This window comes from Prionailurus viverrinus, chromosome F1, assembly GCF_022837055.1.
Source record: "Prionailurus viverrinus isolate Anna chromosome F1, UM_Priviv_1.0, whole genome shotgun sequence".
NCBI lineage: Eukaryota > Metazoa > Chordata > Mammalia > Carnivora > Felidae > Prionailurus > Prionailurus viverrinus.
In genome coordinates, this window is record NC_062577.1 from 27,071,060 (window position 1) to 27,083,273 (window position 12,214).

The following is a 12,214-nucleotide window of genomic DNA, read 5'->3' on the forward strand; positions in this document are numbered from 1 at the left end:
TTATTTTTGAGACAGAGAGAGACAGAGCATGAACAGGGGAGGGGCAGAGAGAGAGGGAGACACAGAATGGGAAACAGGCTCCAGGCTCTGAGCCATTAGCCCAGAGCCCGATGTGGGGCTCGAACCCACAGACCGCGAGATCATGACCTGAGCCCAAGTCGGACGCTTAACCGACTGAGCCACCCAGGCGCCCCAAAGAAGTTACCTTTTAGGTTTTTACCCCAGTGTCTCGACCCTCCCTCCAAAGCGTTATATTATTGGTTGAGAGGAATGTAGCATTTATATAAATGTAGATTTAGTAATCTTTCACAATTTTTAGACATCGTATCAGAAGTTTTTTTTTTCTTCCTTTAAACAGTATTAGCTCTTTTCCTTTATATATACTCCCCATGTATTTTATGCCTTTTAAAATACTGGAGCATTCATGGATTCTAGAATTTGGCAACATGTGGTAAATATCTGAAGTTTTCCTATGACGTTCATTCAGGGGCATTTATCCCTTATCTTCGCGCGTGCTCGTAAATTAATTGTCGAATTGTGGTGCTTTTTAGCGGTTAGTCTTTAAGAAAAACTTGTAAATTACTTATGATGGTAAATGGAGATAGCAATGAATAAGCCCAGCATTTTCTTTATTATTAGTTTGTAGAGTTTATAGTTTCAAGTAGAACATGAGTCATGGCAGATGTGGAGACATCCGTGGAACAAGTTTTGGTCATCAGGTGTTGGATCGCTGTTGAGGATGGCAGTGCATATTATTCTAGACCAACGCCATTGGAGAGTCGAGAGTCACAAAAGTAATGATTTGGCGTTATATTTTTAACAAACCTGTCAGAAAACATGACCACTCACTGTAACTTTTCAGTAATTTAGCTGCTACCTGGGTTACCCAATCTAGTTTAAAGTGGATCGATTTCAAATAAATACAAGGAGATGAAACGGTCATTATATTACTTCAAATGCCTTCTTCCTTCCTTCTGAGTGCAGGTGGAAGAGGGGGCAAATCTTTTTTTTTTTTTTCCCCTCCAATCAGGGAATAAATATTTTGGCATAGAGGGACATAAGCATGCTCTTTTGCCCAATTTAGTTAGGAAGACTGGAATTTAAATCTGTGCCACAGATAGAAACATAACTTTAAGTGAAAAAAATACTGTCGTTATTTACTAGTTTTGATATTGCATTGATTCTAAGCATCTTCTTTTTTTTTTGTTTTTGTTTTTGTTTTTGTTTTTTGTTTTTTGTTTTTTTTGATTCTAAGCATCTTCGTGTGAACAGGGTCAAAATAGAATTTCATCATTCAGGTGAAAGTCAATGAAATCAGAGATTAAGAAGACTCAGTCTACGATAATATGGAAGCCAGAAAGGGAGGTGCAGCTGTGAATGATGTATAATAGAGTCAGTTTCGAGGAGGTAAAGGATTTTTGCTAATTCTTCATGCTCCTGATTCAAGGATAAAAGAGACAGGATTTTAGGGGCGCCTGGGTGGCGCAGTCGGTTAAGCGTCCGACTTTAGCCAGGTCACGATCTCGCGGTCCGTGAGTTTGAGCCCCGCGTCGGGCTCTGGGCTGATGGCTCAGAGCCTGGAGCCTGTTTCCGATTCTGTGTCTCCCTCTCTCTCTGCCCCTCCCCCGTTCATGCTCTGTCTCTCTCTGTCCCAAAAGTAAATAAACGTTGAAAAAAAAAAAATTAAAAAAAAAAAAAGAGACAGGATTTTAAACCAAAGCGAAAGAGATGAAGGAAATTTTCAAAAGCCACAGACCAGTGTTGTTAGTATGAAATATGTTGCCAGTCATCATGTCTGAAGGAATATTCTAGAAAGGTTTTGGAAAATTTACATTAGTACTTAGTTCTGAGTCCAACCAGAGTAGAAACAATACGAGCTCTCGTTCCACTTATTTCAGTGATATATTTGCCATTCTTTGACTTTAGGGAACATGTCCCCTTGTTCTGAGAATCGTCAGACATTTGCAGTTGGTGAATTAAATTGAGCTCCCAACATTGTTTTGAGCCAAAGCTTTTATCATTTAAAAATTTTGAGGGCTAAGTAAAGTTAAATCTGTGAGAATAGATAGATTTAAAAAGAGATCTAATCCATTACTACAATAGTCTCAAGTCAAAAAATCATTGCTAGGAGTCGTGTGCATTCATGTGAGGCTTGTGTAATTAAGCATTTTAACGAAAGCAAAGCTCCATAATTGATATTAGTCACAACTTGCCTGTTGTCCTCCAATGAGACGCAGGTCCAAAAGTTAAATGTCACATGTTTAAAAACCAAATCAGGGGTGCCTGGGTGGCTCAGTTGGTTGAGCATCCGACTTCGGCTCAGGTCACGATCTCGTGGTTTGTGGGTTCGAGCCCCGCATCAGGTTCTGTGCTGACAGCTCAGAGCCTGGAGCCTGCTTCGGATTCTGCGTCTCCCTCTCTCTCTGCCCCTCCCCTGCTCATACTCTGTCAATCTCTCTCTCTCAAAAAAAAAAAAAAAAAAATTAAAAAATTAAAAAAAAATCAAACGGCACTGAGCTTGTAATGTATATTTTATTTTGCACAAGCTTGCATATATACTGCACATACATTCAGTTTAAGAGAAGATGAAAGGCACACAAGGCAATTGGACTACTGTATCCTTTAAGTGGTACAAAGCAAAAGGTAAAAGTTTGGAGAGTATACAAAAGCTTAAAACACACAAAGTAAAACCCCCTACCCACCCACCCCCCAACAACTTTTTTCTGTTTTAAAATTTAGTAGCTGCCAAACTAAATTTTTGTACTTTTACTTTAAAATCAATTGTCTACTGCACCTTTTTATTTTCTTTTTAATATGGACAGGGAGTCTCATTTTTTTATCATATCAATTAATATTACAGTACATCCTTGGTAATACAAAATTGTACACCTTCATCAAATAAATTAGGATAAATTAAACCAATAAATTATGCAAAGTCTTCAGAACAATAGACAACAACAAAAATCCACAATTGAAATTGCCTCTAGCTAAAAAAAAAAAATCAAAAATTGACTTTATCAGTTCAGTTATTGTACTATATTCAAATCAAAGGGTCTTTATTACAAAAAAAAAAGAGCTTAATAATGCTATTTACAACATATTGCTAAATAATAGAAAGGCAGTGTTTTGTCACGGTTTATACTATATACATATGAAAAATGGCTGGGACGACATTGGGAGAAACTATGACCTTGGATTTTTCTAGGTAGCTCTGAGACCAACCCCAAATACGTTGTTGTTCTAATTCTAATTTTGAAGTGGTAATATGCAATTTCAAAATGCCTTTTCCTCCCACGTAGAGGATTCAAATATTTTTAAAATACAGAATGAATGCATTTTCACAAAAGAGGGCCAGTCTGTTTGCCTTTTCCGCTCACGTTTGTGCATTTTAGGGGGTATCCGATTTGAGAGAGGGCTCCGTTGAATGACTCAAAGTCCAGAGGCTTCCAGATCCTGTTATATTCTTAGAAGGATAATTATAAGAAGATGCAAAGGTTAAATGCCAGTTTTGATCCCAGCTCTGAATATGAACATTTTAGCTTTAGTTTTTTAAGATGGTTTACAACCAACAGATCGACAGAAAACAAAACTGCATTTCCTTCAACATAACATTTAAGTGCAATACAGTAACTGCTTACTCATATAAATCAGTTACATTCTTTTAAGGGGAGCTTTTTGAAAACAATGCTTCTTGTAATTTGCAAACACAGAGTTTTGTACCAGAAGGAAACATTTGTACTATTCACACCAATGAATATTCTATAATATACATGGCAAAGAGATTTTGCTCTGTCCTCACATGTACAGCTTTCAGGGAGTCTGTAAACCACTTTTTCTTTGATGAATTTATGATTGCTTCTGAGGGACAGCCTATTTTTAAAGCCCCCACATCTTCAGCTTTCTGACTTAGTATTAACCTGTGTGTGTGTGTGTGTGTGTGTGTGTGTGTGTGTGTGTGTGTTGGGGGTTACTTACTGTTTTCATGTACATAAAAAGAAATTTCATAAATTTACAGAAACTGCATTACCCTTGCCCTTGACATCTGATGAAAGAGACTGTTATCTTTTAAAAGTAGAGAGCAGGATTTTCAAGAATGCTTTCAACTGTCTATACAGTCGCTGTAGTGTTCCTAATAAATTCAACAGATGTTGTGAGAATGTAGTTATTTATTAAAATCTCATGTCTTACGTAACCACAGCCATGAGGTTAAATATTTACATTGCTTTATAAAAGTTCCCCTCTTGCTTTAGTGTTTTTGTTTTGCTTTTTTTGTTGTTTTTTACAATTTTTAAAAACGATATTCACCCACATCCCTAGCACAGCAACAAAGATTCTGCAAACATAAAACACTTTAATTAAATAATACTCGGAGGCACAAAGCAAACTTCAGGAATATGTGGGTGAACGTTTCCTTAAATAATGACTACATCCTACCATGTTCCAAGTGGTTTTACCATTTAATGCGAAACGTCCTCCTTAAACAGCCAGAGATACAGTAAGAATTAAATGTTTTGTTGTTGCAAATAGAACATTCTTTTCACAAAACGTAACAAATGTCTAAAATAGGTCCTTAAATCTAGATAGGAAAAGGTAAGCTTTCCACCTCACACGCATATATATATGTATATTTTTACATGTGTGTATATGTGTGCGTGTGTTTACGTTTACCCACCCGCACACACATATATAGCACATGGTGTGAAATATTGCTTCTATACTACTTTTCATTAGGCTAAGAAAACACAAGATTTGCACCACAGTTACAAAAAATTGGCTTCTACAAGAATTTTCAAAACTCGGATGCTGCTCAAACAATTGAAGAAAAAATAATTTGCGGTATCAAACTGTTCTAAAAATTCTCTTCTTCAAAAACGTATTCTCCCGCTTTGTTTTAAAAAGACACAAAATATGCATAGCTATCAACGTTATGTCAAACAGCCAGAAAAAAAATCTAGTGTTTATTGCAGCTGTAGTAATTGGAAATAAAGTCAAAAAAGATGAAATCCAAAGCCACAGAAGGCACAAGAACAATTGTACTTGTGGGAAAAAACTGGTATTTTTGAAGGATTTTTAAAAATCCCCCCGCTGGTGCATTTTAGGTCTAGGCACAGACTATAACCTCAAGTGTATATGCAAAAATAATTTCGGGTTAGCAGAAAATAACTGGAAATGCGGTATTTCAACATGCACTTTAGACTTTTTTTCCTATGTAAACTGTCCCTCATCCTTCACCCTCCCACCTTCGTAGAAAGTTAACTTTCTCCCAAGTAGCCAATTTTTTTTCACTTGGTGAGAGTTGAGCTGAGATTTGAAAGATGGTGATTTAAAACAAACAAACAAACAAAAACAAAAACAGAAAAGAAAAACCCCAAAATTGTTCAATAGGAGTTTTGAGAGACAGGCTTTTGTCACTTTCCAATGCACTGGGAGGCACAAGATTTTACGATCGTAAAAGAGGAAAAACCACCTAAAAACAAAAGTGATCGAGTTCTGTTTTCAGAACAGAGAGATGAGTTTATCCTCAAGCAATTTCTACTCTGAAATAATTTCTACGCCTCAGTGAACATTGAGCGGATGTTATCATAGATAAGCACAATCAACATTGGTTGTGAACACACACTTTTGCTTAATTTGTCTATTTAAATTAGAAAGGCAGGGGAAAATAATACGAAAGATCCAAATAAGTCTGGAATCAATACTGAATTTGCCCCAGATCAGAAGGTACTCGCAATCTGTCTACATAGGTGAATACCCTACGGTTTTGCCTTCTACCTTGCGAATGGCAACACAATGTTGATACGAATTACATGGAACAGCAAAGACCCGGGTGTGTAATGACGTGAACAATGAATTCATACTCTTTCACATGAAGGAAGGCAAAAGAGTGTGACCACAAGTTGAGATTGCTTCCCTACTTTGTGCCGATTCTATTTTCTTTCTTTTTTTTTTTTTTTTTGGTTTGCATTTTATTCCAATGTAATGATTATCCGAACACGTTTTTTTTTTCCACCCCCAGGCAAAGCCGGAACAAGAACAAATTGGATCTGATGGTTCTGTGTGCGTTATGTAGGGGGACACGAGTCGGATGATGCATTTGGCTGTGGGGTGCAGAGTGAAGCCAGGGGCGCTCCTGCCTGTGTTTGCTGCACTCCGTCCACACTGTGTGAGCCTGTTAGCCTCCTGAATGATGCAGGGGCATCATAGGACTGTGCCGTTTAATTTAAAGTCAGCAGGTTTTAAGGCTTTGTGCTGACAATAATTGCCTCCATACATTCCTGTCCATCAGCAGAATTTATAAATGATGTTAAATTGCGGCGATTGGGTCAGCTAGTTAGTCACATGGGCCAACCTGCATTTCTCCAAAGTCAAAGGTGGTTTTTATAAAAATTAAGGAAAAATGGTATTTGTGTTCTCTATAATCTAAATACCAGGTTTGTTCCTGTGTCATTTTAAGTGCGTATCAAATGACTTACGGAGGGGGGGCGGGGAGGGGGGGCTTAGAAAAGCCTGTTAGGATGAACAAGGAATTCTTACTGCATCTGTACACAAAACCCATCTGAAAAAACAAGCGTGAATGCCATACGACTTTTTAAAAGCAAGCATGGGACACTGTACACCTTTGAAAAACTGGAAAAAAATCGACAAAGGAAAAAGAGGAGAACCATTGAAGAAAGCATAAAATAGCAGCTAGCTTTCTTATGTATGCTGAAATTGTGTCTTTTGGGTTAACCCCAAACCTTCCTATGCCATCCATACACTGTTCGCACATTTTGGTCAGTACTAGCTTCTGAATTAGAAGAGACTTTATCAGTTGCTTTAAAATGTTGTACCTAAAATGAAGAAACACTTAATTAGACTGTCACCGCTCTGAATATCCATCAGGGTACTGTGGAATTGTATATGAAAATGGGTCATTCTCACACGTGCTCCTCTCCAGAGGTGAAGATCAAGTCAGCCAACGAGGTTCTAATGCAGGCAGGAATTGTACGGGTCAACTTGGGATGTCCTTTATTCCTTGCTATAGAAAGGTATTCAGAAAATAGTGTTTTCTTGAAAAGCGTGTCAAATATTCAGCAGAAATTATAATCCTTCGAAGCACATCAACGAAGTTGAGCAAAGAGTACACTTGAAACGTACGCGCCTCTTAATATCTAAAGTAAGACAATAGAAAATGATGCTCTAGGGTTTTTTTTTCTCTATGAAGAGTGATATATACTCGCTGATGATGAAGAGCCTGTTGTAAAATTTAGAGAGGTAATTTGAACACCATGTACAAATTCCTAGTCTCATTATGAAAGAGTCAGTTTTGTGTAAAACTGCTTTGCCTCCGTAAGAAACTGGCCCTAGCTTGGGCTCTTTGCCACTTTTCCTTGGAAAAGCTTGAGAGTGATTATTTTTCTTTTTGAAATTTGGCCTTTCGGGGTAACTTTTGAAAAGTGAGCTGTTTACCTGCCGCTGGCATTGTTTTTCAACGTGTGATAAAAAGCTACGTACGGAGTTCCAACCAAACAAAATATTTAAGTTTATGTAGTGGTCTCGTTGAGTTTTCTGGCCTTCTTAGCAGTAAAAACAAGAGACACCCCACCGTTTGGAGAGCTGTCCTGTGTCACGGGCCTCCCTCCGCCAACTGCCATTTGCGATAAACCATCAATCGAGCAGAGGCACCTTTGAAATGCCTTTCCTTGCTAATAAAGATTTTACACACATCAACATTCTTTTTCCCTGAAAATTAACCCTATTTTTAAGTCTCCAAATGTTAAGGGCTTTGGGCAAAAGTAAACTAAAGACAGAAGGAAAAATAACCATCCCCTTGCGATGGAAAACGAAAGGAAATGAGCGAAAGATGATAAGGGGGAATTACCAGCTGATTTCATAACACATCCATGCCTCCCATACACATATATATGAAATCAAAATCTAGACACGTACAACGTGGACATCCAAAGGGGACTGCTACTATTCATACATTCGAAAAGAGTTGTTGAAATTTCTACTCATGAAGCAGCTCTTGTAGGCAGTTCGGGGATTTGAAAATCTCAGGGACTTCACTATCCAGCTTGCAGATGACCTTGTATATGGCCTTCTTCCAGGAAGGATCAACATCTTTGCCTGCGATAATGGCATTGAAAAACTCTCGTAATGTGATCTGCGCAACTTCCAGGAATCTCTCTGGAACCTGCTGATACAAGGAGACAATGGCATTAATAAAGTTTTCAGTTTCAAGTCTCCAGTTCTTCAAAGGAAACTGAGCTAAGTTCTTTCTTTCAGGAAGGGGCTTACACGGCACCTGCATTTGCTAAAAATGGCCGGCCTCTATTCTCTTATGTAAATTTGTTATATATAGTAGCATTGTAATGTGGGGTTGACAGCTTTGCGAAGTTTTAGAAGGGGACTCGTGCAAAGGATCCACGCAGACATACTGAAAAACTAGGGTCCCCTTCTGAATATCTGGGTGAGAAAAGGGGACACGCACTGTTGGGATTCCCCACTTCGTAAACAGGTGTATTCCAGGTGCAAGTTTCCAGCTAATCTTTCAGAACTTCAATCCTATTTCTCTTTGATTCCCGTTATGAAAACAAAACGTGTTCCCAAAAGCAGGGTAAGAAATAATTGGCCTTTGATAGAAACGAACCCCCCGTAAAGGAAGAAAACCTAGAATTTGTTTCCTGCATAAGTGGAGGGTTATTGACTCACCTGCTAAATTGGATATGAGAGTAATATGCATCACAAAGTACTCTGCATACAGAAAGGAATGAGATAATGACACTAACGCTGAATCTCCAAATACAAAGTTTTAGTGACTCCTAAAATTCTACATCAGAAAGTACTTTACTTTGAGATTAGAATTGTCCCACAACAGTGATTTACGCAGCTGATAATAGTAACGAAAGCTAACATTTTTGGGGTGCTCATTACGTGTCAGGCGCTGTGTTGTGTACTGACTGTGAATGATGCCATTCAATTCTCCCAACATCTCTATAAGGTGTCATTATCCTCTTTTTTTACAGTGGAGAAAACTGAGGCTCAGAGAGATCAAGGTAATTTTTCAAAGCCCTTATACTCTAAGATAAACATTCTCCAAATGTTTATCCCCTATTTGAACCCCTATTTGTTTATCCTTTTCTTCCAGAGTAACTTAATAGAAATGTGCATGGGTGTGTGTGCCCGTGTTCTTAATTGTTTATTTAATAGTCTGACCTCTTGTCCAAGAAAACGGTAGCTATTGATGTACTTAGTATTCTTTGTCAGTTACTCAAGGTAAAGCATCCACACCAAGATAAAGGATTTGCAGAACGATTCGGTGAACTCATAATTTTCCAAGTACACACTGACACTCACTAGATTTCTTTTAGTGGGGGTACTTATACGTTAGTAATGTTTTATTTAATAGCAAGAGCAGATATATGAGGAAGTAAATGCACTGTAGTTGTATGTGTGGACAAGTCTGTCCACACATACGTAAGAAGTGAAAGATTTTCATCTCAGTTCACGTATGCCTCTTAACCAAAGTCCAAGGGAGGTAGTGTCATGTTGAACATATATGATCTCTTCCTCCCCACCTTTTCTCAATTTGTACAATAGACCATTTTAAAATGAGAGTAACTATTAAAGATAACTAAAATGATCACCAGGCATCCCCGTTTGATACATTTAAAGTTGGACAAAGAAGTTCACTCCTTCCAGTGGTCAGTCACTTGTCTTCTGTAAAGAAAACTAGTAATTCCCCAGAAAAAGAAGGGACCCCATCTGGGGTCTATCGGAGTCTAGAAAAAGTGAAAATTTTGAGTATCCCCTTCCAAAGACATACACACTGGCCAGTTTCTCAGGACATAGCTCCCCCAGATCATCCCAATACCTCCCTGTCCTCCATGGATGGGCAAACTCATACACCCCAATGGCCATTCCCCAATGAGAATTCATCTGGATTTTCTAGAGAACATTGGCGATTTCTCCCCCAAAGCCCCGGAGATACATTTGTATTTGTGGAACAGGAAGAGCCTGGAGGAGAGATTAGCTCTCCAACTCACCTCGCACTAAATAAAAAGTCATTAAGCAGCCTTTTGGAGTACTCTCCTCTCTTCCCTCAAAGATAATCCTTCACATTTTATCAGATGGGCATTTCTGAGGGAGGGAATCTGGCTGGAGAACAGCGAGGCAGTACAACTACACACTCTAACTACTTGGTTTGGGAGCTGTTAGCCAAATGCTACAGAAACATAATCATAGGCATTTATTAAAATAAACATTTCAAGAAGCGTGGTTTTCCCGGCCACTGGCAACAGAGGCATGACAAAGATCGATGTTCCTCCAACACTTGGGAGACTCAGCATAGCATGAGAGCTGTAAAGGACAGTGGGTATGTCCTTTACAGATGAAGTCAGAGAAGGCCAGAAGCCCCTCCACACCAAGGGCCCCACAGGAGGGCTGGGGCACCGGGGGCCAAGAGGTATTGCTGGAGATCGTCAGAGGACAGAGATACATCTAGAACAGCATCAGCACTACAGGAGGGAGGGAAGCGTAGTTCTAGGGTTTGCCTGAGAACAAATCAAAGGAACTTCTCTGGGGGAGCACGTGGATTCCACCCTATCGTTATCATCCGCCATGCTTGTTAATGGTTTTTAGTGGGTTTTTATCTTCTTTGAAACATTCATTTCTTTTGGTAGCCATCTTGGGCTGTCCTCTCCCATCTTTTGTATTTACGCCTTGTGTTGTTTAAGTAATGAATTTATCACAAGATGTCTTTAGATAAAGAGCCATGGTTTCTATTCTTTGTCTCCCCCATAATGCTTAGTCTTTCATAGTGAGAACTTGCCTTCTACTTTAATCCATACTACTCTAGAGCCACACTTACCTTCTCCCTCAATATTTAAAAAAAAAAGAAGTTTTAAAATAACGATGAAGAAAGATAGCATTTAAAGAGTTGGACTAGATCTCAAAGCTCATTTTCTAGACAAAGAAACGAGACTCTACAAGATGACTAAATTATGAGAGGAGACTCATGTGAAATAACATGTCCAGGTGTCTTATCATTAAACCATGCTGGCTCCTTCTTAATGCCTTTTCAGTAACTTCTATTTAGATGAGGCATCAAAACCTTGACAAGCTGTGGATCTGTGACTGAGAAAAATCACGAAGAGCTGGTAACTTCAAAATAAATGTGAATGGTACAAAGGATTCCCAGGGGGAGACTTGGGTTATTAGTTTATGTTTGAGAAGGGATGAATACTTTTGGAACAAATGGAATGGTTTGCTAATTTAGTGCTTACTTTGAAGCAATAACTCCTACAACGGATTGGGCTGGTTTAAAACAGTTGATAATGAGAAATCCTCTAATACTAGAGCAAGGAATCTTTTTTGGCGGCTCCAGAGAGGTAAACTGATGAGTAACAACTGATCTTTTGAGAGAGTGGTCAAGGAGTTCCATCCACAGGTAGAAATACCACCCATGAGAGAAGAGACCTTTACCTTTCTGCTTCAAAACTTTCCCCAGCTCCATTTAACAGAGTAAGAGGGGGGTCCTTTCTGACTTGGGGGGGGCGACTATCTTAGAATTCGGGCTTAGGAGAATGATGTTGCCATATTTTTCTGTACCTCTTCACACCTAATGGATTTCCAATCACTAACAAACATCTGCAGAAAATCCCTTAGTGACAAGTAATCCCTTATCTAGGTTTCTTTTAATAGAACCCAACAATCTGCAGAATGAACCCCAGAGTCTCTCCTCAGCATCAGGTGGTAACAGTCAATCAAGCCCCTGGAATGCAAGACAATGCAGGCTGCTGGGAGGGGGGAGGGAAGGCCATGCCTTTGGACATGCCACAGGGGAAAAACAAAAGGCTTCCAAAGACTCTGGCTGCAACTCCGAGGCTATTGTGAGAGCTGCTGGTGCCGAGTGTTCTTCAGGAGAGGAGAATGGAAAGTTTGCCTGATACAAAGGCATCCCAATATAGGAACCTCACCCCAAATGGTCTTGCCTCTCCTTGCCTTGGTATTTGGAGGAGAATATAATTGCGAGGAGGTACTTGAAGGCACTTAAAAATTTGAAGGGGGCTGGCTACCAGCATCTACCAATTTCATCACAATTGTTTGTACTTGAGTCTCCTCAGAGCAAACAAGGGCCTTATGGGCTTTGATGAAATGGGGAAATCGGGAGGATGTTTTCCAACCTGCTCCAGCTGTGCCCGGGTTGCGCGTGCGCGCACACACGCACCCA

At 39.3% G+C, this 12,214-nt stretch overlaps 1 protein-coding gene across 4 annotated transcripts in view; it reads right to left on the reverse strand.

Moving 5' to 3' along the window:
• Positions 1-2,730: 2,730 nt before the first annotated feature.
• Positions 2,731-12,214, reverse strand: part of PROX1 (prospero homeobox 1) — a 52,172-nt gene continuing 42,688 nt past the window's right edge. For 2 of the 4 annotated variants that reach the window (XM_047841494.1, XM_047841493.1), the window contains one exon: positions 2,731-8,179. In XM_047841494.1, the coding sequence (XP_047697450.1) occupies positions 7,991-8,179 (189 nt within the window). In that variant the 3' untranslated portion in view covers positions 2,731-7,990. The remainder of the gene's footprint in view (positions 8,180-12,214) is intronic. The other 2 variants (XR_007148356.1, XM_047841495.1) reach the window with 2 other exon arrangements.